Source organism: Rousettus aegyptiacus, unplaced genomic scaffold, assembly GCF_014176215.1.
Source record: "Rousettus aegyptiacus isolate mRouAeg1 unplaced genomic scaffold, mRouAeg1.p scaffold_m13_p_4, whole genome shotgun sequence".
Classification (NCBI taxonomy): Eukaryota; Metazoa; Chordata; class Mammalia; order Chiroptera; family Pteropodidae; genus Rousettus; species Rousettus aegyptiacus.
This window is the reverse complement of record NW_023416307.1, coordinates 106,415,247-106,440,753: the sequence shown is the minus strand read 5'-3', so window position 1 is coordinate 106,440,753 and position 25,507 is coordinate 106,415,247. Positions and strand designations below refer to the sequence as shown.

The window sequence follows — 25,507 nt, the reverse complement described above, 5'->3', positions numbered from 1 at the left end:
GCCCTACAGGGTATTATGCTAAGTGAAACAAGCCAGAAAGAGAAACGCAAATACCATATGATTTCATTTAAATGTAGAATCTAAAAAACAAAATAAATGAATAAACAAAATTAAAACAGACTGATAGATACAAACTTGTGATTGCCAGATGGAAGGGAGGGTTGGGGGCCTGCATGAAAAATGTGAAGGATTAAGAAGTACAAATTGATAGTTACAAAACAGTCATGAGGATGTGATGTACAGCACAGGGAACACATTCAATAATATTATAATAACTATGTATAGTGCCAGGCGGGTATTAGACTAATCAGGGGGATCACTTCATAAATTATATAAATGTCTAACCACTATGCTGTACACCTGAAACTAATATAAAATAATAGTGAACATCAACTCTGAAAAAGAATGGAAAAGTACAATCTTGCATTTAATCACCAAAAGAAAGCTGGTCTACAATGTTAATATTGTACAATCAAGAATTTAAATATAACTAGGAAAGATAAAAGGGGATGTTACAATTAATAGATCCGTGGTCATTTCAAAATTATTAGTGATATAATTTGTTGCTCACTTTCTAATAGCCACCAGTTCACTACTTATATTTCTGGAAAATACTCTTAATGCAGCTGTTCATAAACTTTTTAAGAACTACAAAAATGATTTTCATGTTAACGTAAGTTAAATGCAAAAAAAAAAAACCATAAAAAGGGATGTTACAAAATAATGAACGAAAAACACTACATGAAAAATATAGTGTAATCAAAAACTTCAAGGCACCTAAAAATAAAGCCTCAAAATATATAAAACAAAGACAGAAATAGAAGGAGAAACAAATTTATAAACACAATGGGAGGTTGTAAGATTCCTCTCTGAGGTATTGATAGGTTGAAAAGACAAAAGTTATGAAGGCTATAGAGTTTATTAATAGTAATTATTATTTATTAACTTTATCACCTTTCTTCTAATAATTTAGAAACATTACCTGCTTATTCTTCCTTTATATTGGGAAGAAAAGATTTCACATGCTTATTTTCCAAACAGTAAATTTGGTCAAGGTCACTTAGATATATCACTTTTTTAAAATGAACTTTTTTCTGATCCATAACTGTTTCTGGACTTGAATGTCTCCTTTTCTATGTATTCTCCTGATCTATAGTCCTTGGGTGTTTCCCCCAGATATTGTAAGGGAAAAAGGGAGGAAGTAAATTAACTCTGTTCCCTAAATTCTGGCTTTATGGGACAATGTTCAAGTCACAACTTTTTCTGAGATTTTCTAAAATAGCAAGTGCAAGGTTTAGGTTCAATAAAATGTTTGCAGTCTAATTTCTATAGTTCTTCTCCCCTTCCCTCCAAATCTCTGAACGAGAGCTTCAGGCTTTGATCTCAGTTTTGTTTGTCCAGATGGGTCTAAGAAAAGTGTTTTTACACACCTACTGGCCTTTCCAATTAATATTTCCTGGAATGCCAGGCACTGTATTCATTTCCCTACAAGGCAGGGACCATTACTATCTTCATTTTATAGAAGAGAAAGAATGGCTTCACCAAGGTACAATAACTTGCTCCAATCATAAATACAGCCAGAGAATGGCAGAGATGGACTAGGTCCCAGGTGTGTTTGGAACTACAGCTATGGCTTTTAACTACTATGCTTGGGAAAGACTACTCATGACCATATTTCAGCAGAGCAGTTTCTCATGCCATTTTCCCCATCCAGATGAATTTTTGACTATCCATATGGCAATAGAGTCTAGGAGAGGATGGGCGCTTCAAAACCATGCATAAGCACAAGCTCCAATTTATCCGCATAGTTTGACTTGACCCTCATCTTCAAATAACATGAACAGAGTTGCCGAGCAGTAGGCAAAATTAGTTGGTTGGCATGTCAATTCCTTTCCCTATCTGCCTCTCTCTCTAAGGCTATGATGGTTGGAATGATTTGGAAAAATTATGGAGAAGGAATAAGAACACGAAAGGGCCCAAGGTGTTCAGAATTTTGATCCGCGAAATCAGAAAAATCATAATCCACCTTCGTCCATGCACCAATCACTTGATGCCAGTGAGGATGAAGGCACCACTTCTTTTCCTAACGTGCTTTGTCAAGAGTCAGAGAGGAGGTTTCCCAGAACCTCAGGACCGTAGGGAAGAAATGAATAGTCATCACTGAGCTAGGCTAGTTAATATTGACAGTTTCTTCTTGTTGCTGCTAGATTTTTTGGTACCTTTTCGGAAATTAGAAAGACACCCTCTCAACCAAAAATTAGAAAAAGCAAGCCTCCAGTGTTGGCAGATAGGTAAACTATATGGTGTCTTATATTAAACATCAGAGCCCAGGGAGAATAGCAGCCCCTAACCTCCTCCTTGGCCAGGTACCTTTGTGCAAAGCACAAACCTTACAACTCTATGTGGCAATCCTGATCCTTTTCCAAGCTGAGAGCCTATAAATTTATCTTTTTTGGTTCAGGAAATGTAGGTTCAGAGATTGCTTGGATAATTAGCTTTCCTTTGCAAGACCTGATCACTGAGTTTCAATCTGTCTTTCTAACTGCCATAGCAATAACAACTATCATCACTATTTATTGAGTGCCAACTACATATTAGGCACTGTCCTGGGGAATTAACAGAGATGAAAAAATGAGCCAGTCTGTGGAAATGGTTTTGTAGTGCCATCCAGTGTAATTAATACTGAGCAATTCTTTTTTAGCAGTGTTTGGCCAAAAGGCTCAGTTACTTCCTGAGAATCTTAGGAAGACTCGACCATTGACTTGGGAGGATGCTTGCCTTCTTGTTTGCTAAGGAGCAGCTTTATTCATCCATTCATTTAATCACTTTACTGAGATATTTGAAATACAATAAACCACATATATTCAAAGTATACAATTTAACAAGTTTTAACATACACATACAGTACTTACAAAACCATCAATATAATCACGATAGTAAAAACACTTATCACCTTCAAGTTTCCTCTATCCTTTTATCAACTCTCCCTTCCACTCCTCCCCACCTCTCCTACTCCAAGTGACAACTGATGTGCTTTCTATCACTATAGATTAGTTTACATTTTTTAGAGTTTCATATAAATAGAATCTTACAGTATACATTTTTGGGGGGTCTGTCTTCTTCCATTCAGATTAATGATTTTAAGATTCATTCACGTTGTAAATATCAAGAGTTCATTCTTTTTTATTGCAGAGTAGTAATCTATTATATGGATATAACACAATTTGTTTATCCATTCATCTATTGATAGATGTTTGGGTTGTTTCCAGTTTCTGGCTATTAAAAAAACTAAAAGTTGCCATTTTTAAAGCCCCAGGTTTAAGGTATTGTCTTGTTTAATCCTTACAATCACACTGTAGTTAGGCAATAACATTCTTATTTTTCAAATGGTGAAATGAAAGTTCATAGAGGATTAACTAGGCCAATATTCAAGAGTAGTACAGCTAAAATTTGAACATAGAGCTAGTTAATGTCAAAGCTTACACTCTTGAATGTGCTCAGAAGGATAGGAATTTAGAAGGTACAAGAGGCCAGTGCAAAGCCTAAAGCGAGTGTGGGTCTTCCACAAAGAGAGATTCTACATCTTCCTGTGAACTCCATGCCACACAAAAGCACACCATAAAGACAGGGGTTGGGAAGCTTTGATTTTACACTAGACCTGGTAAACAGCCACACCAAAATCACAACTTGAGTAAGGACTTTCACATATGGGCACTTAATATACAACTGTTGAAGGACTTGAACAGACAATTCTCCTTAGAGGACATACAAATATTTGAAAAGATACTCAACATCACTAGTTATTAGGAAAATGCAAATCAAAGCCACAATGAGATACCATCTCACACATGTTAGAATAGCTATAATCAACAGGACAAGTAATAACAAATGTCAGAAAGGATGCAGAGAAAAAGGAAACCTTATACACTGCTGGTGGGTCTGCAAATCGGTACAGCCACTACGGAAAACAGTATGGAGATTCCTCAAAAAACTAAGAGTGAATCTACCATACGATCTGGCAATCCCTCTACTGGGTATTTACTCCAAAGACTTGAAAACCCATATCTGAAAAGATATTTGCACATCGATGTTCAAAAGCAGCATTATTCACAGTGGCCAGGACATGGAAGGAGCCAAAGTGTCCTATGATAGATAATTGGCTAACAGAGCGGTGCTACATATATACAATGGAATATTACTCGGCCATAAGAAGAGATGAAATGCTGCCATTAGCGACAACATGGATGGACCTTGAGATAATCATACTAAGCAAAATAAGCCAGAGAAAAAGCTGAAAATTACATGGTATCACATATATGTAGGATATAAACCTAAAAGTAACAAATGAATGGGACAAACAAACAGAGACTCATCATGGTCATGGACAACAGACTAGTGGTTACCAGAAGGTAGGGGGGTCAAAGATGTGGTGACAGAAAGAAATCTAACTATGGGAGGTGAATACACAGTGTAAATATATATATATGCCTTATTGTTAAAGTGTACAGTTGAAACTTATTGGATTTTGTTAACCAATTTCACCGTAATAAATAAATGCATTAATTAAAAAAAATAAAATAAATAAAATAAAATAAACTGTTGAATGAATAAATGGCTGAATGCACAGATAAATGAATAGACGGACGAAGTTAGTTATTAGTTGATTTGATGGCAGATTCATCTCACCATCTTATGAAACTAGTGAAAATATCTCACGAGTCACAAGGCAGAGGAGATCATCTTGTAGTAAATCAACTCTCACATCAGCCCACAGTGTAGGCTGCTCAGTCAGCAGAAAGGGTGTGTGGCTATGAACTCATGTAGGAAGTCCGAGTCCAGAGGCCCACTCCCAGTTTCAAGGATCCCAGAACACATTTACTGTAAAGGTTAAAACCATCTGTCTTGAAAGCTGGGAATTCTGAGGCAAGTCTCCCTCCCTGCGCTTGTAAATGAGCCTTGGTTTCTCAGGGCCTCATACTCTGCACGCGAGCCTTGACAAGGCCCTGCTGGTGGAATCTGGCCACGTTGCTCTGACTTCATCTGGCAGAGGCCCTTAAGCCTGAACCCAGGTTCTAGTCCAACCTCTGACAGCTATGTTGAAAACAAGTTCATTTACAGGCAGTTTTATTGAATGCAGCACAGAGAGACATATTTCCCATTGCCATCCGATGACTTAGTACATTTCTGGAGCCAAGATAAACACAGCATCATTCATGTGACTGGCTTCCTGAGAACTAGTCAGGAGATGGTTTGGGGTCTCCTATCTCCTTCTTACCTCCCTTCCCCATTCATCTCTCACACTGCACTGAAAACACTGGGGTGAGTGACAGCGAAGGCTAACACAGGAGATGCAGCTTAGAAGAAATTTAATACAATCCAGTTGGAGAAGCATGCATCTCACCGCAGCCATGAAATTCCATTTTGAGCTCAGCATGAGCTGATAGAGTAATGAAATGAAGATGATACTGCAAATGGCTGGTGAGTCTAATAATAGTTTTTGTGGGGTTTTTAGAGGGGCTATTAGAATGTGCGTTTCCTCCCTATGAACCAGACCACCTAAAAGGCTTAGAGAGATGAACTACTTTGTCATTCTTCTCTCCCTTCCCTCACATCTGCCAGCTTCTGTCCATCTTGGTATAAATAGAGCTTCTCACATAAAAAGAGAAAACTGTCAACTGTCTGAAAGTGAATGGTAAAACTGGGTGCTTGGCACTGTGACCCCCTCCCAGTGGTGAGCCTTAGCTATAGAATGCATGGCTCCAAAGTAACAGGGACAAAACCATCATCTGGGTGAACAGAGCAAGGAGAGGGCTGAGGAAGCAGGACAAATGAAAGGATTTTAAAAGCATTTTGAATCATCCTTTAACAAACAGCCTTGTATTCAGGCCACATTCAGGGAAAGTCAGTCGGGGGGCAAGATGCTGGGAATGGAAGGGAGTAATTCATTTATTCTTACGGTTCCTTTAGACATGAGTGTAAGCCTCTCGATTTTACAGACAATCAACTAAAGCTCAGGGCAGCCAAGGTTACAGAGCTAGTAAGCGGTGGAGAGAAGATCTGGCCCCATATATTTCCAACACTGTCATTTTTCCATTTCCTGACAGCAGTTCTCAACTTCAGCATGCAGCAGAAACACTGAAGGCCATGCTGAGACAGACTGCTGGGCCCACCTCCAGAGTTCAGGTTCAAGAAGTCTAGGGCAAGACCTGTGAATCTTTACTTTTAATAAGTTCCTAGGTGATACTAGTGCTGCTGGTGCTAATGCACTCTGAAAACCGCAGGACTAGGCCGGCAATCTGAAGATTTAACCATCATTCCATGTTAACAACTCAGCTCAAATATTGCCTCTTCACAGTGGCCCTTTCTATCTACAGTAGATTCTCCAAATCAGGAAGTAGCAATTTACAGCCTGTGGATAAAATTGGTCCCACTGCCTGTTTTTGTAAATAAAGTTTTATTGTCACATGGCCATGCATATTCATTTACAGATAGTATATGAGTGCTTTCATGTAGTGACATCAGAGTTGGGCATCTGCAACAGGGGCTGCATGTCCCACAAAGCCTAAAATATTTATTATCTGACTCTTTACAGGAAAAAGTTTGTTAACCTTGGCTCTAAATCACGTCACTCTTTTTTACTGCGTTCTCAGCGCACATAACTTTCTGAAAGTGTCTTATTCATTCAATTGTTAATTTGTCTGTATCCTCCACTAGAATGGCACCTCCACAAGGGCACAGATACTTGTTTGTCCCTGGAAAAGTGCCTTGCATGTAGCTGGCACTCCCTAAATATTTGCTGAAGGAATGAATATCACTGCTGAGTGCCCAGGTACGTGACACAGTACCAGGAACATGAGGGCAGCAGGAGGAAGTAGAGGAAATGTAGTTCTCAGCATGTGGGCTCCCAGCCAGGATGAGAGAATGGGAAGAGACAGAGATAAACAGAGATCACTGTAAGGAAAACAAGCCTTTGAAGGGAGGGCCATGCTGTTTCCTGCAGGGATGGGGAAACTGGAGGTGGGGAAAAGAGGAATTCCTTAGTCACCAAGGTCAACCTGAGATTAGGAGAAATTTCCCTCTCCTAAGAATGAAAGAGCCTTGTATGACACATGCTGTTTCCTCTCCTCACACACGCTAAGCTGCCTTCCTTAGACCTGATATCCTGGGTGGATCACCATGGAAGAGGGAGGGTGGAGGCGGAAGAGCCTGAATGGGCGCTGGAGTGGGACAGACAGCTAGTGTGAATCTTGGCTCTGCCTCTTACCAGCTGTGGTATCTTGGGCAAGTTTCTGATCCTCTCTGAGCTGCAAGGTCTTCATTGGAAAAGTGGGAAATTTGTACAAGGATTAAATGTGATTGTTTATTCATTTAGCATTTGTTTACTGAATGAGTAATATATATGAGACATTATTTTAGGCACCAAGCAATAGCATTGAACAAGGCGGTGTACATCTCCCTCCCACAGGCTCACATTTTGGAAGGCAGGGCATGTGACAAAAGGGGCAGATGCAAACATATGTGGAGTTTTTGCTATGCACTCGTCATATGAAAGGTTCCTTGTTACCTCTCTAGTCTCTAAATGGAGACTCTGTGTTGCTTTATTTCTACCTGCAGAGGCAGAAGCATCAAGGTGATGCATGATAGGGGCTCCTTTGACTTCCCAGGAACAAGCATAGTAGTGAGACTTTCTAGTTCTCACATCCATGGAAGCCTTGGCAATCGTAAGACACTGCATGGGCTCCATTCATTTCTCCCCAACCCGTCCAACAACATTTTCCCCAAATTCTTTGCGCAGATACAAAGTTGATACTAATTTCATTTCACTTCTGAGCTGCACACAAATGAGTGACTTCAGCAACAAACCAGATCTTTGCATGGCAGGCTTCTTCATGTCATTCAGTAGCTGCTCAAATACCACCTACCTCCCCAGAGAGGCCATGCCTGAGCAATCGGTTTAAATTAGCAATCCCTCCAACATCCCATGTTTATTACCACAGAAGCTGTTTCATTTTCTTCATAGTCTAGATTAAATGAGATACAACTTGTAGAGCACCTAGGATAATGCCAGGTACATGTAAGAGTTCACTAAATAATTATCACTATTACTAACATTCATTTTTTAATCACAATCTTGAATTATTTTGATTATTTGTTGTCTAATTCACATGCCTCCAACACCTCCTTACAATGACAATGTAGCAGATATCTTATTTCATTTATTATTTATCCCTGTTACCTAGACAGTGCCTAGACATGGTAGATGTTACCTAGACATAGTAGATGCATATTAGATATCAGTTGAATAACCGAATGAATGAAAAAAGCCTAATTGCTTTTTCTTTTTCACAAAATTCTCCAGCATACTCTCTGATTCATTCCTTACTCGCTCATCAGGGAGAATGCAATCCAGTAGAATGCTGCCAAGAAGCCCTCAACCCACCCCTTAAAGGCAGGTGCTAAGGAGGCTCTCTGAGGCACAGTTAAGAGACCAGAGCCAGGGTCCACTTGTGACCTGTTGCTCCCCAAAGGGAAGTTTGCAATATTCTTCTTTGTGGGAAGGCTCTCTTTGCACTCTGAGTGACCTACAGAAAATGACCCAGGGACTCACACCTCCCAGGCCTGGGGGCTGTGATGTTGCAGGAGATCATAAGCACTGAGGAAGGTGGGTGGCGGTCGCCTTTTTAGCAGACAGCCCTGAAGCCTGGTTGGGGTGCTGAAGAAGTCAGAGTCAGGTGGCTCCATCTGGGCGCCTGTCCAAGTCACTCTGCTTCAACAGAGCCAGACTTCATGTGCATGAAGCTGCACCTTTCCAACAACCCCACAGCAAAGAAACCGGGGAACAGAATGGCTCCTGTAGTGCTAGAATTCAAAATTATTTTATTTAAAAGCCTTTGAGAAGGTTGAGAAGGAATCCAGGATTTCCATTAAATCTACGTTTAATCCACCTCTTCCATCCCTATCTAACCTTTGTCCGTCCCTAACTGACAAGCAAAAAACAGGCAAAATTCCTTCTCCACCTCTGCCCGCCCACTCAGGGCGAGAGTGATCAATGTCATTTATTACAGCTTCGCAAGAAGGAAGGTAAGAAAACGGCCACTTTATTGAGCAGTTTCTGTGTGCAGACACACCAGGAGCTTTGTACACATGCTCTCATTTGGGACCCAGATCAGCCCCGTGGTCTACAGGTCTAAGTTATCAGCTCCTAGGTCAGGTTGTCTGAGATTGAACCTGTCTCTGCTGCTCATCAGCTGTGTGATCTTGGGCAAGTTATTGAACTTCTCTGAACATTGTATTACTCACTTCTAAAACAGGGACAAGGATAATAATTATCAAATAAGGTTATTATAATTAAGCACAATAATGGCACATAACAAACATCCAACTGAAAGTTTCGTCATTTTCTCCATGGTCATCATCATTATTAAGAGGAATATCAGGCTCTAGGAAGCTGAACTTTCCTGAAGTCAGAGAGGGAAGGAGCAGCAGCCACGTTTGCCCAAGTCCAGAAGCAAGGCTCTTCGCACTGGGCCCTGCTGATCCCTCCCCACACTGTGACTCCCAACAGCTCCCCAGGTTGGGATGGAAACACAAATGGTCCCCTGGTGTGGACACAGAAGGGCTTTTGCCAGACCCTTGGCTCCTCTCATCCTGCTCCAGACCCTAAGTCTTGGAGCTGAAAACACTGCGACAGGTTTGTACTGGAGCTCAGTCCTTCACGAGATGCCTTCCATCTCCTGCCCCTTTGCAATGTAACTAAGAAATCTCTGAAACAGGCTGGTCAGGAGAATCTGCTTAGAACACACACTTTTAAGAGAAGCAGGAATAATTGATCATAATAATTAATCATAAAATGTTTTTCATGTAGAAAAACATTTAAAAGTCTTTTATCTTTTCAATGTGATGCAATGCTGAACATTTCTGGTCCTTCAGAGGCTCTAGATCATCTCCTGTCTCTTAACAAATATTTGCTGGGTGGCTGCCATGTGTCAGGCACTATGCTAGGTGTTGAACGCTTCCTAAAAAACAGCAGACAAGATCCCTGCCATCTTGGATCTTAAAACAAAGTGGGGAAGCCAAATATTAAACAAATAATTATACTAATAAGTATCTAATTACAAGTTTCATGAATGCTAATAAGGAAAATTCCAGAGACTGCCATAAATGGGATCTAACTTTCTACTGAGAGTGGGGTGGGCGAGGTCAGAGAAGCTCTTTGAGAAAACACATTTAATCTGACACCTGATGGATGAGTAATAGTCACTATATTAAAAACCAAATGAACAACTTCATGTACCCAATAGACATTTTAGACTTTCACAGTGCTCAGAACCAACTAATTCACCCACATCTTTAGGGAATATTGAATGGTTTATTTTGCCACTTACAGCAGCATACTTTGGAAGCCCCAAACTGGCCAATAACTCCTGGTATCTACTCTTTATCCTTCTTGAGATAATTTTAAGTGAAACTGGAGATTTCTGGAGAAATAATCAAATCCCTATTCTTTATGTGCAAAAACACGGTTCAGGTCAAGGTAAAATTACTAATGTTTGGAGATCAAGGATTTGGGGACATGTATATTTGAGAAACCCCCACAAATACTGGAGTATAAAAAACACCGATGAATAGGCCATTCACTCAGGAGAAACAATCTGATGGCCTCTTCGGATTTCCATGGAGAAGTGAGCAGAAGAACTAATAGAAAAACTCCATCCACATGTACCTAATGAAGGCTATCCACCCAAAGGATGCAGCAGCTAGCACCTTTCCAGAGGGCAGTTTGGAAGAACGAATCAAAAGCCTTAAAAAAGGTTTACATGTGACCATTCCACCTTTAGGAATTTTTCTTCAGGAGAGGAATAGGCAAATGTACAGGAAGGTTGGCTGCTACCGTCTTATTTAATATTGAGGAGAATTACCAACAACACATATTCAGACAGAAACCTTCAGCTTAGGATTTTCAATGGTGGTACTCTTGGTATTTGGAAGGAATCAGTTCTCCTTTGTGCTGGATCATCTAGTACTTTCCAAGATGTTTAGCATCTCAAGCTCCCATGAATTAAAATCCAGGAGGGCAGGGATCTTGAGGAGTGACTGGTCATTTTGACAAAAACTACCTCCTACCAAACATACATTTCAAAATGCCCCCTAGTGGTGGGTGGTACCACTGCAGCTTAGAAATTACCAATGGAGAACTATATACCTACCTATTCCAAAGGATAACACCTATTCAGAAGTATAATCTGGATTTGAATATATTTACAGAAAAAATATCTTCAAAATACATGAAGTGGGAAAGAAAGTCAAAACAATTAGGTAGCATCATCACATTTTTGTCCAAAATAAAACAGAAATGTATTCCTATATACATAGATACTTGTTATATACATACGAAAAGATTGAAAAACAATTTCCTTTGGTTGGTAGAACTCTAATGCTTTTTATCTGTTTTCTTAGATGCCTCATATTTTCTTTTCTTTTCTTTTCTTTTTTTTTTAATAATAAAGTCTTCCCTTTAAAAAAGAAAAAAGCAACTTCTGTTCTGCAGAACAAAAGGTGACCCGCCCACTGCCTATTCCTCATGCCGCTCCAACTCTTGTTTTGACTTAGTGGGGACAGCAGGATCTGCCTCAGAAGCACAGGTCTCTGCACAATCAGCATGAGATCACCACTTTTTCACTCTGCCGAATACCCGACCACCTTACAAGGCAACAGCTATTATACCGGAGCTAGAGGATAGTAGATGTTCGATAAATGTTTGTTGAAATGAGCCATTCTTTATATTGACTGGGCCAGAATTTTGCTGACAGATACTCCAGGTTTTAACATCACTTTCACTCAGTGGTACTCAACTCATTCTCCAGAGATACTGGGCAATGTCTGGAGACATTGGGGGAGGTGTGGTGTGTACTACTGGCATCTAGTGCGTAGAGGCCAGGGATGCTCCTAATCATCCTGCAATTCATAGGACACTTCAATAGCAACAACTTGTCCAGCCCCGAATTTCAATAGTGCTGAGCTTGAGAAACCCTGTTCACCATTTGTCTTTCTTAGAGCTCATTAAGTATTTTCCGAATCCTTCCTGAAGTATTATGTACTGTAAATTTATAATCATGGTATCTCTAAGAGATAGAGCACATACTAGTAATTGTTTGAGTTTGAAGAAAAATTGGAGCCTTATCGATGACTTCAGATGATTGATCAGGGCAGACTTCAGTTCTCTGTTCTGCTACCACAGGGCTCTCTGGATGGCATTAAACGCCTTATTGGGAGTAAGAAAAGGCCAAGAGTCTGGGCAAACCTCTCTGATTACTGCTCAGGTCAGTCATTAAACATCACAGATAAATGCCTGTCTTCTCTGGCATCACCTGTTATATCTATCATTTTCCATTCTATTTTAAGAAAGTTAAGTTTTGCAGCTGGCAATTGAATGCCAATATTTAAGAACACCTTCCAAAAAGGGAGGTGACTTTCATTGGCATTATATTTAATTGGAAGCTATTTCTCATAAGAAACAAGAATAATAAAGAGTGTCACCTGAAGGTATATTAACCAACTCCACAATCGGGGAGTAAAATGAAAGGTTTCTAACAAAAATAAAAGCATATTATTCTCAACTTTAACTAGTCTTTAGTATTTTGCCTCCAGCACAAAACATTTTAATGTTTACTGTAATTTCCCTTGATAGAAAAATGATTTTTCCCAAACCAGAGACAACTAACATGATATTAAACAACAGAATTTTTATTAGTGAAAAACATTTAGGCCTCAAATTTTTCTAATTTTAAAACATACTGAATAGATCTTTAAAAATCTTTAAACCTATAAACAGTTTTGTTAGTAATAAACTTCAAAAGATCTCATAATGTAACATTTTGAAGCCTATTTCTTTCATGCAACATGATCCCTTCAAACATCTTTAATATATACTCATATTTTATTAGGTAAATATAGAGCCCTTCAAATAGCTTGAAGAGAGACTCTCTCTGGAGAACAACTTCCCTTTTTAATCGTCTGTGTCATATAGGTTTGAGTAAGTGTAGGAAACAGAGAAAACCATCCAAAGAACAATAGAATTAAAAGAGATAGGAATATCCTTTCATCTGACATAATTCAAACCACTTGTTTAATAGCATTAATCATTTTCTTTCAAAACAAATCAAAGAATGCTGTTTTAGAATTCCCAAAGACGTTCATCTCAGATGAGTCAAGTGGCCTCCAAAAATACCAGAAGCATTCACTTTTTGAATTGGTGAATTTAACCAAGATCTAGCTCTTGCAATTCTCTGTTCTCTTGGGTCAATAGAAAACTCTCTGAATCTAAACATCGCAGAATGATGTTTAGTCATCTTAAAGAAGAATCTACTTAAGCAGGGAACTTAAAACAGCTTAACTTTGAAATTTTAAGGCCCAATTTAGCAGGAAGCACTGTGAACAAAAGAAAGATGGGTCTCTTAGAAGCTGCTGGAAATGAGTTAGCAAGAAAATGAAACAAGCTTACAGATGTATGTAGGTGTGAAAACTTACTGCTCAAGTCCTGGGGGTAGAATGGTGACGTCAAACAAACATATTCAGTCATCTACCACCTCATTTGAGTTTCTAGACAAACTCAGCCAAATTAAACTTAAAATTAAACTACAATTAATATAATCTTTACTGAAGCAGAACAAAGTAAAGATATAACCACACCCTACAAACTGAGAGAAAAAGCTTTTATTTCTGTCTGCTAATATTGCAACACAGAACTCCTTTAAATTTTCATGAAGATTATTTCCTGTCAATGTTTCTATTCCAAGATATTTTCCCCATAGTAAGAATTAGAATAGAGATCACAGAACGGAAGTATCTATAGCCTTAGGAAGGTAACACAAAGGGACAAAGTAGACTTAGTGAAGACTAGGGTGACTTGGAGAGATCAAGCTCTGTCAAGGAAGAATGACCAGCACTCAATCTAATGGCCAGAAAACCAATTGTGGCAGAAATGAGATTCCAGAGACTCAAATTTTTCAGATAGAAATACGAACTTTTCAATAGAAATTCCTAACTTTTATATATTAGCAATGAATTCAAAATTTTAAACAATACTTTTCTGGCTAAACAAATCCTGCCTATGTGCTTGATTTTATCAGCCAATTTGTAACCTCAGTATTCGAAGGAAAAAAAAGAAATGGCTAATCAAAGATGTTATCAGGGTTCCACTCTTTAGTTGGTGAATTCTTAGGCCTTTCTTAATCATAAAGAACTTGTTCTAAAAGCATGATCACATTTAAAGTTCTTGCCTTAAAATTTTAGGGTTTTTTACATTTCAAAACATTACATTAGACATAAAGTTTCTCCAGAGCCAGAAACTTTTCATGTCAGAGGAAGGAAATAGTGGTTGAACGCTTTAGATTCTGGTAAACCTGTCTCTCAAAGAAGTATAGAGAAGATCATGAAAATATCCAGCCTACAGAAGGGGCTTCTAAACCAACATTGAGGCTGGTGGAAAATAAAATTCCAAGAACCAAAAAATGCAAAGCAGAGGCTGTATATCATTGAAAAAAAAAATGCAGTGAAACACAAAGAAACCAAGTTCATCTCATTGAGCAAATAATATTTACAGTCTGTGGGTAGTGTCAAAATATTTCAGGAAATGCCAATGTCTTTCTTTGTAAAGCAAGGCCAAATGTAATAAACGTAGCATATATCACTGGGAAGAATAAGGCGAATCCACATTTCCTCACTCTCCTTTACAAAGGATCTTAACATTAAGATTCATGGCCAGTGTAGAACTTCCCTTCCCTCTCCAAAACCGAAGTTTCACTATCTAATGTTTCAAAGCCAACATATCTATGAAGTTTCTAGACAATCTTCTGTTAAAAATTAATAATTGTGATTCAGAATAAACTAGTAATGGCCCACACAAGGCTCAGTTTTATTTCTCTTCCTCATTTCCTACTGGGGCCCTGGACATCTTCAACCCATGGAGCTCCAACCTCTTTTCTGAATCAGTCAGGTCAACTCTTCCTTCCGCACTGGAATGAGGAATGACGGGCAACGCAAACACAAAAGGCAAACCACAACCACCCTCACATCAAGAATGGTACCTGTTCAGGCTTCAGCCCGGGCGGGACCCAGGCGTACTCCTCCAAGGCGCAGCCTGAGTCGTCATCCGAGGTCGAGTTCCTCTGGAAGTCAAACATGAGTTTGCTGACGGTCTTCTCCATCTCCAAGGGCATCACCGTCACCATGTGCTCCTCCTGAGGGCACTTGCAGTGCAGACAGATCTTCCTGCAAACAGCCAAGGTGGTAGGTGAGAAGGAAGGCAAAAGATACCATTTTTTCAATTGGCCTGCCAGCCCCCAGCCCTTGGATTCCAAAGCATAAACACATTCCTTGGCAATAGGCTTTCGGCAAAAGCATCTAAAAGAGCGTACCACAGCACGCCTGTCTTTGTAGAAGGTGCCGCACAATCAGGAACCACCAGGTAAGCATGCTAAGGAGGTTTACACATGGATCCCAACCCTTTCTTCTAAATCACTATCGCAAGAGGAATGTGAAAATATATTATTTTACCAGGTAAACACTGGATATGAACCATGACCACAATTTCTTAGACTATAATAGTAATTAGACATAATACGTATGCTGACCAGAAGTATTACCAGTAGATTTAACAAATATTGGTAACGTACCATTTATATAAAGGGTTTCTAGACCTTAGAAAATTGAAGTGGTTTTGAGAAGAACTGTAGGTGAAATTTTCTTTAAGAAGAGAAAAAATATATTTTTTTCTACTCAACAAATCTGGTCCTAAGATTTCATGAGAAAAACATTTTCACATCCAATAAAATTCTGTGTAGGTTTAAAATTCTAATTGGAAACCCAAATCTTCCCTACATTGGTCATTTTCTCATACACAAGAGGATCATACATGTACATTATTTCAAAAGGTAGCAGCCAGTGATAAAAAAATCTCTCCCCCAAATGGAACATTTCTCTTTTAAGATTACCATCTGTTCTGTTTTCCATAGCTACACAAATGACGAAGGGATAAAAAGGTTCATGTCAACAACACAAAAATGTTTCTAGCTTCCACTGATAAAATAGAGAAGAAAAAATGGAGGAAGAAATTTTTAATAAAATAAGCTGTTATATGTGTACTCTCACCTTCATGATTAGTTTCAGTAGCAACTTATAAAGGCAATGAAGAACTGTATTCCTAATCCCCACATGAGCCTGAATTTTTTGATAACAGCTTTGTTAGGAGATAATTCACAGACCATAAAATTCACCATTTAAAAGTGAACAATTCACTGGCTTTCAGCGTATTCAGAGTTGTGAAACCACCACCACTGTCTAATTTTAGAACATTTTGATCATTCCCAAAAGAAAACCTACGCAAATTAGCAGTAACTTCTCACATTCCCTTCCCCCCAGGTCCTGACAACCACTAATCTATTTTCTGCTTCTATGGTTTTGCCTATTCTGGAAAATTCACATAAATGGAATCATATGAAATGTCGTCCTTTGAAACTGGCTTCTTTCACATAGTATGATGCTTTCTAGGTTAATCCATGTTGTAGTCTGTGTCAGTCCTTCATTCCCTTTTATTGCATAATAATATTCCATTGTACAAATATACTCCTTTTTGTTTATCCATTCTTCAGTTGGTAGACATTTGGACCGATTCTATGTTTTGACTTTTGTAAGTAATGCTACTCTGAACATTTATGCACAAGGTTTCTTTTTTTTTCCTTTGTGTGTGTGTGTACATATGTTTTCAATTCTCTTAGGTATATACCTAGAAATAGAACTGTCATATGGTAACTTTATGTTTAACAATTTGAGAAACTGTCAAACTGTTTTTCAAAAATATATGTCCCATTTTACATTCCCACCATTAATGAATGACTGTTTCATTTGCTCCACTTCCTTGCTATACTTGTTATTGTTTTCTTTTTGATTCTTGTCATCCTAATGGGTGTGAAGTGTTATCTTATTGTGGTTTTGATTTGCACTTTCTTAATGACGAATGATATGAATATCTTCTTATGTGCTCATTATATATCTTTGGAAAAAATGTCTATTCAAACCCTTAGTCCATTTTTAAAGTTACTTGCCTTTTACTGTCAGGTTGTAAGCATCACATATATTTGCTGGATATAAGTGCTTTATATAATAAATGATTTGCAAAATTTTTCTCCCATTCTGTGGGTTGTCCTCACTTTCTTAATGATGTCTGTTTAAGTATTTGACTTAAAAGTTTTTGACTCTGATAAAGTCCAATGTATTTTTTTGTTGTTGTTGCTGCTTGTGCTTTGGTATCATATCTATGGGACTCAATGTCATAAAGATTTACTCCTGTATTTTCATTTAAGAGTTTTATGGTTTTAACTCTTATAATTTGGTCTATGTTCCATTTTGAGTTAATTATAATATATGGTGTGAGACAGGATTTCAAGTTCATTCTCATGTGGCTATCTAACTGTCCCATTGGCATTTGTTAAAAAGTTTATTCTTTCTCCATGAATCGTCCTGGCATCCTTGCTGAAAATCGATTGATGATAAATGTGAAGGTTTTTTTTCTGGACTCTCAATGCTATTCCATTGACCTATAAGTCTACCCTCATGCCAATACTACACTATCTTGATGACTCAAGTTTTGTAGAAAGTTTTAAAATTGTGAAGGGTGAGTGTTCTTCTTTTTAAAAACTGTTTTGTTTCTTCTGAGTCTCTGGCAGCTGCATCATAAAATATAAATTTTAGAATCAGTTTGACAATTTCTGCAAAAAAAAAAATCCTTCTGGAATTTTGATAGGGATTGCATTGAAGCTGTATATCAATTTGGAGAATATTGCTACCTTAACAATATTAAGTCTTCCAATCCATGAACAAAGAATTTCTTTCCATTTGTTTCCATCTATTTTAATTTCTTTCAATGTCATTTTGTGGTCTTCTGGTACAAATCTTGTACCAGAAGTCTTATACTTCTTTTGTTAAGTTTACTTCTAAGTATTTTATTTATTTCGATGCCATTGTAAATCAAAATTAACCATTGTTTGCTTAATTTTGTTTTCAGATTATTACTATATAGAAACACAAATGGTATTTGTACATTGATTTTACATCAGTCTTAATGAACGTGTTTACTAATTCGAATTGTGTGTGTATGTGTATGTGTGTATTCCTTAGGATTTCTCATATACAAGATCATGTCATTGTGAATAGAGACGGTTTTCTTTCTTTCCAATATGATGCCTTTTGTGTCTTTGTCTTGTCTTACTGCCCTGGCTGGGACCTCCAGTACAGTGGTGAACAGAAATGGCATGTGTGGATGTCCTTGTTTGGCTCCTGATCTTATTAAGAGAAAACATCCAATCTTTCACAATCAAGTGTGATTTACCTGAGGCTTTTTGTAGATGCCCTTTATCAAATTGAAAAAGTTTTCTTCTATTCTAGTTTGTTGAGTGTTTTTACAATAAAAGGGTGTTGCATTTTGCCAAATGCTTTCTTTTGCAACTATTGAGGTGATCAGTTAGTTTTGTCCTTATTCTATTAATGTCTTATGCTTGAATTTTGACACCAAAATGTACTGAAGAAACAAAATCAGTTTAGTCCAGCCAAATTAGGCTTGTCAGATTCTTCTACTTCCTGCTTTTTATCAGACTGAAAAATACACACAGAATACATACTTGGATCTGGTTTGCATCTACAAATTCAAAGACATTTCATTCAAACCCTGGCTGCTCTTTTTAAAAATAGTTGGAGCTCATTTTAAGAGTAACTAATTAATCAGCTACTGTAAAGAAGTCGGGGGCACTGGGAAGTGGTCAGGGTTTTTCCCCTCTTGAATTTTTTATAACAGTTTAAGACTTAAGGGAAAAAAATTACTGTGTTTAAAAAATTTAGGGGACGAATGGTTTTTACTTGAAAATCATACTTTTAAAATAAAAGGTACAGGAATATTTACCCAAATTAGACTCAAAAATTTGGGGAAGAGCACAACATTTAACACTGGGTGGACGTGATCTAATGAACTAACGTTCCAGAAGAAGGAAAAAGGTAATAGGAAAGCAAACCACAGAATTATAGAACCAGATCCAGAATGAGTCTCGCTGAGCAGAAGCATGAGCATAAGAGAAAGGGGAGAGGGCTAAGAGTCCTATTTAGCTATTTAACAAATAACTATCAAGCATATCCCATGTGCCAGGCACTGCTCTAGGCACTTGGAATACCTGACTAAAACATAGAATGAAACCTACATTAGTGGAGGGGTAGAAACATATAGTAAACATTAAACATATCAAATCATTCAATCTTATGGTATATTTAAGGTGCTAAGTGCTACATGGAAAACAAGAAAGGTGAAGCAGGAGAAGGCTGATCAGGACTAAGGTTGGGGCACACACAAACAGAATGTACAGCACTGGACTTCTTTAAACGTTACATACAGGAGTCCAGATTCACATACCAGTCCTCCAAGAAAGGAAATATCACCCCACTTTCCAGAGAAGAAAATGAAGGCTCAGAGAGATTAAGCAATATATTCAAAGTAAGCCCTAATCAGCAAGCAGAACAGATTCCAAGTAAGCTCTATCTAACCCTGAACAAAAGCAATGACCTATAGGCAGCACACCTGATTCCAACCACAATACACTTTTACTCCTGGAACAATAAACACATTCAGAAAAATGAAAACTAAAAGAGAAAAAAGGAAGGAAAGAAAATAAAAACAGTACATCAAAACCATGAAGACCTTATGTATTTTCCTGCTAGTTTATTGTCTTCAGCTTCTCATTTATAATTAACAGGCACTCCTATGGCAAGGCATTTTTATTTGCAAAGAATTTTCGACCTTTCAGTGATTCCATGACAGCCGTTGGAAGGACTAATTTAATAACCTCTGTTTATAAATGGCAAACTCAGGGCCCAGATGCTCAGAAAGCAGCAGAGGGTCAGAGGTAAAGCCAAGAGGATTTCTCTTGATCCTCATGTCTTTCTCCTCCTCTCGGCAAAATGCACACAGCAACACCCAACAGCTTTCTCTTTCGACACACTGATTAAAGCTTTTCAGCAGTGCGTGGGGGAAATATATGATTTGGCTCCCCCCACCCCCCAAATAGACATTTATGAAAATAGAACTGGCTAGTAAAGCAGGATTTCATTAAAAAAAAATCCAACCATATAAAGCATACATTGGTTTCATTCTGTCAGAGTTGACATTCTACCTGTACATAATTGGGTTTGTGAATGACAAGTTTCCAAGGAATAAGACATGATTCAGAGAGCAGAGATCTTGCATTCCCCTTCCCTCCTTCCCTCTACCCAGCAACAACCCATGCAAACCCCCACCCCAAATTTGCAGCTATTAATTCATTCATTTCCACATTCAGAAGTCACAATCTGCTCTTACATGGAATACACAGTACCCAAAGGTGGAGGCTCTCTTTTTAATCATCTCAAAGTACTCTGGTCACCTGCACCAGTGACCACACCATTTGGAAAATGACTAACAATTTATACCAATTAACTTACCTACCTTAATGTGGAAGGATTCATTATAAATAGATTGGGTGTATGCGTGCAGGGAGGAAGTTCTCATACTTGAAATGCTGACAGGTTATTTACAACACTGAACTCTGAACCACCATGTCTTATTTTGTGTGAGAAGTGATGGAATGAAGACAATAAATAAATCTTCCTTTAAGCATGATTCTGACAAGTTCAAGTCATAAACTGTAGAAATCTAGATTTGGAAGATTATAATCATCATTAAATACTTTAAAATTTTTCCTTCTCACTCTCTTTCACCAAGTCCTACTTCTAATGAGAAGAAAATACATATATTTTTAAGAACTCATATGTGGAAATATATTCAATATGTAAAACAGATTTGCCCAAGTTGATGCGAGAGAAGGGGACCCTGGACTCACTCTCTCAAGCTCAATATTCTTCAAAAACTCTAGGCATTTTCATTGTCCTAAGGTCCCAAGGTTCCAAAGACACAAGTTTGGAAGCCAGCATCCTGCCCTGGACTCCTCAAGGTTATTTTCAGCACTTATCAAAATATGAAGTAGGTGCCCAACAATTTGATAATTGCCAAATCAAACCAAACCAAACAAAAAAACAAATGAGCAAACAAAACAGAGGCTGTCGATGGCTTTTAAAAGACAAATGACTCCTAATCATGAAATTTTGCATATAAATAATGATTCTAGTCATGATAAATCGTTCGGCTGGTTGCCAAGACATTACAGGAAGATGCTTGGGGAGTAGTAATGTACCCCAGTGACTTTGATTTGATCAGACACAGGGCCTGGAAGTACCTTTCCACCAGCATCCCAGGTAATTCCGACACATAATTGGAGGTCACTCTTCTGTAGCTAGCCTCCTAGTTAGAGGGAAGCACTTGAGAAAGAGTATGGTCTGTAAACTGGTGTGTGTTCTACCAACATAGTTGGTGATCTCAACAACTCTGGGCAATGTGTATTTAAAAATCTGCTCCAGGGGATCTATGCCAACTCCTCCTGACCACCATGTTTTAACTCTTACATCACTAAGCCCATCTGTCACTCAGCTGGGTACATACTGGGGCTTGTGTATGGAAAGGTGCTAGTGAGAGGCAGGACTACACCAGCCACTAGAATGGTGTCTCTCATTGCTAGCTTTGCCATCTATCCTCCTGCATTCCACCTCCTCTGTGGTATGAGCTTGTATGTCTCAAGTCCATGGCCAGATCAGGCTCAGGCCACTCTTATGCACAGGGTCAGGGGTAGACTGCTTAAAGAGTGGCTCAGCATCAATACACACCGAGTGATTGATGAGGAATGCATAATGCTGAACTCAACATGGTAATGCCTCAGGCAGCTGAGATCAGGTGTGGGAAAATAGTTTTGTTAAAGACAAAGGGCTAAAATAACCCTGAGGTCTCTACAGCTTTTTGCTAAATAACAAATGTGTCCTAGGTATTTAAATTCTTCCATGACTCTGGCTGACTAAGGCCAAAAATAACTTTTTGTATTCTTAATAATAAGAAAAGAGGAAATCTTTTTCTCCCTATAATAATTAAAAACTACTGCAATACACAATTAATGTAGAAAGGGATCAGGAATTATAGATAAGCAAGAAGAAGAAAAATATTTCAAAACATTCACAATCCCAGAAATAATCACTGTTAAACAGAAACAGCTGCTGGTCCTCTTTTTCTCTCATGTTAAGAAACTGGAGACCAGATTTCATTCTGTGTTCCCTATCGGCAAGTACTAAGAGACAAGACTCTGGCCTGGAATGACAGGACAAGAGCCAGAGCCACCCACACGTGAACACACAATGCTCTAGCAAATAGATGTGCATTATTCAGTCCAGATAGGTGAGTCCGTTCTGATCTAGTGTCCTGTAGCAGGATCAGAGAATTTATTTACGTTGCTTGGAAGATGCCGGCAACACAGGAAGTGCATGTGTATTTATGGGTATCTCAGACTTAAGTCCCTCAGATACAAAAACATCTGAAAACCGGATTTTAGCATCTATTGACTTTCAATTTTCTGTGCAAGTGGGGAGTGGTGGGGCATGGATAATTTAAAACCACTAAGCCTGGCTCTGACTTGGATCTTTGTACATCAGTCATATACTTTCAATGCTGCAGTAACTTATGTCACCTCAAACCACCTAAAGGATCCATCTTGGCAGGACAGTCTCAGGAGTCCAAATTTCTCAGTCTCTCTGCTGCCCAATTTTCTAGGATTTCCAATGAGAGCATTGACTTTTCACATGTATGCAAAGCACCAGCCTAAAATGAGTCAAAAATTATTCTGAGTTTATTGCCCTTTGAGAATACTTTCCCCAGGCTTTAGGAGGTAAATAAGTGGGGTGAAGAGAGATTTTACTGGGTTGCAGGCTGCCCAGAAGTAAGTGAATGGAGACAGTGGTTGTACTTAAGGCATGACCCTGCTGTGCTTAAGTGAGCCAGTAAGAACTAGAAGCAGGGTCTATCTGCCCTAAGATATTGCTGAGATAATCCCACTCACACTGTGAATAAGTTGGAGTTGTCAAAACTGAGCTATCACAAAGAACACAAGCTGTTCCTCTCTGAAACTGCACTGGTCACAGAGTTATATGATCCACACACAGGGGGCTTCAGCTTCCACCTTCCACATCCCCCAGAAAAACACAAGTGAAAGATTGAAATGTCAGAGAGGAAGGCAGACAAGAAATATATTTGTGGAGGCTGGCCTAAAACGAAATGAGGATGCTCCAAGAGGTCAAAGTCTGCCCCCAGGGATGATAGACTCCATACAACAGGTCTGACCTCCACGGCCCTGACTCCTGCCTCCCCATCCCAATACATACTTTCATACTGGAGGATGGCAGGTCAGTGTGAACGCAGTGGCTATATTTCTACTATTAACACAATTTCTTACATTCATGGAAGACATAACATTCGTATTATTTTTATATAGTTTATCTTATTTATTCAGTCTCACCAGTCCTGTAAAGTTGTCATTGTTATACATTTCACAGATATAAAAATTTAGGCTATGAACTCATAAATGACTTGACTAAAGTTATACAGACTGGAAACTATGTCCTCTGACCTCAAGACCCCTTTCTCTCACTTTGTTTTATGTAGAGTGGCCAAATCTTCCTTTCTTCTTCTCTACTGTGCATCCTTCCATCCTTCCTTCCATCTGTGAAACCAACCATCCATTCATCCTTCCATATCCATCCACCCATCCGTCCATCCATGCATCCATTCCTCTATCCATATCCATTGATACATTCAACCTACCACCCAACCATCCAAGCAGACAACAGTGAATGAACATCTACTATGTGCCAGGAACTATACTAAGATGCTGGGCATTTGGCAGTGATTAAGACAGATAATATCTCTAACCTCATGGAGTTTAGAGTCAAGTGAAGAAGAGAAACAATGGTCAGGTAGACAAATAGATAAACTTACCATTTATAGATTGTGATAAGTGTCATAATGGAAACAAACAGGGAGATGAGAAAGAGACTGAGGATAGATCAGGACAGGCCATCCCACTGAAGTGACATTTGAGCTGCGACTAAACGAATGAGTATGAGGCGGGTCTGAGAAAAACCAGGGAGAGTTTTCTAGGCACAAATACAAAGGCTCTGAGGTGGGAAAGTATGAGTCATTCTCAGAAGCTGGTGCGTGGCCTCCCCTTCTCCCGTCATTGTCTGCACTGATGACAGTGACCAAACTGGCTAAGCCACTGCCTGTCCCAAAGCTCAAGTACAGATGTAAAATTTAGGAATGGAGCCATCTAAGTGGGCGTAGGGAAGTCCTTCCATTCTCCCAAATTCCCTTTGCCTTGGAATTCCTATTTCTTGATATTCATACATTAGCACATCCTGTTATTTGCAGCCTTACTGGCTCCTTAACGCTCTCTTCCCAGCCACAATACTTTGTTTTCCCCTTTTCTGGCAAACATTCAGTCTGAATGAGGGACCCAGGCATGAACCTTGACACTTGCCATGTCTGGAAGCAAGATTTCTATCTCTGTGAGAAAGGAAAAATGATTTCCTAACAAACACAGAAGCTAAAGGGCGGAGACTATGACAGGGCCAGCTGGGTATGAGGCTGGTGTGTGCTGAGAGCCAAAACCATGCTGCCTGGCCCTGTCTGACTCCCTGCCTTCTGCCTGGGCTCCAGTGGCTCTGGCCATCTGCACCAAGAGAAGTGCCTCTCTCCCTGGCACTGCCAAAGTTGGTAGAGGATAATTTTCAGTGGCAGTTGTTTCCTCTCTTAAGATGTCAATTCATACTTTAATGAGGAAATATATAGTGTCCTACTTTATTTTGTCATTTTTGAGCAGTGGAAACACATTCTCTTTTAAAATAAGCCTCCTGGATGACTTTTTATATTTTGAATATCTCTTACCATACTTTGATTTATAGCTTTGATGTCTCAGCAATTGAGGGGCACTGTCTTATTTTGGGTTTCCCCAGAATCGGATCCTCAAAAGGTATATGAACATAAAGAAGTCTGGGAAGTGATCCCAAAAAGTCCTGATAGAGAATTGGAGAAGGAAAGCAGGAAAAAGAAGGATGGCAACATAAGGTGAGGTAATGAACAGGCTATAGTTTTGGGCAATTGTGGCTCATTTCAGATGAGGAGCTATGGGGGATGGTATAGAACACTCCTCAAAGATGTTCCATTCAAGAGTCAAGGATGCAGGGGGTACTTATCCACCAATTCCCAACAGTCACTGGGTGAAGAACACTCCTGGGGCCCTCTGGCCTACCCCCACATGCAACGCAAGCTCAAGCAAAAAGCTATAGTTCCTACTGCAGCAGGAACCATGGGTCAGAGTACACTGGAATGGGAATGCCAAGGAGAAAGAAGGGAATGCCCAAAATATTTGCTGCAGGCAGCTTCATTTATTAAACAATAATTCTCTGAACATCTACTATGTACTATGAACTCTGTTAGGTGCTGCAAGGAATTAAAACAAAACAAAACAAAACAAATCAGTAAGGAATCCTGCCTGACTGG

General features: G+C 39.0%; 1 protein-coding gene across 6 annotated transcripts in view; it reads right to left on the bottom strand.

Annotated features, from left to right (window-relative positions):
• PRICKLE2 (prickle planar cell polarity protein 2) overlaps window positions 1-25,507 on the bottom strand; it is a 319,733-nt gene that overhangs the window by 67,940 nt on the left and 226,286 nt on the right. For all 6 annotated transcript variants that reach the window (XM_016150188.2, XM_016150189.2, XM_016150187.2 and 3 more), the window contains one exon: window positions 15,087-15,270. In XM_016150188.2, coding sequence (XP_016005674.1) covers window positions 15,087-15,270 — 184 coding nt within the window. The remainder of the gene's footprint in view (window positions 1-15,086; window positions 15,271-25,507) is intronic.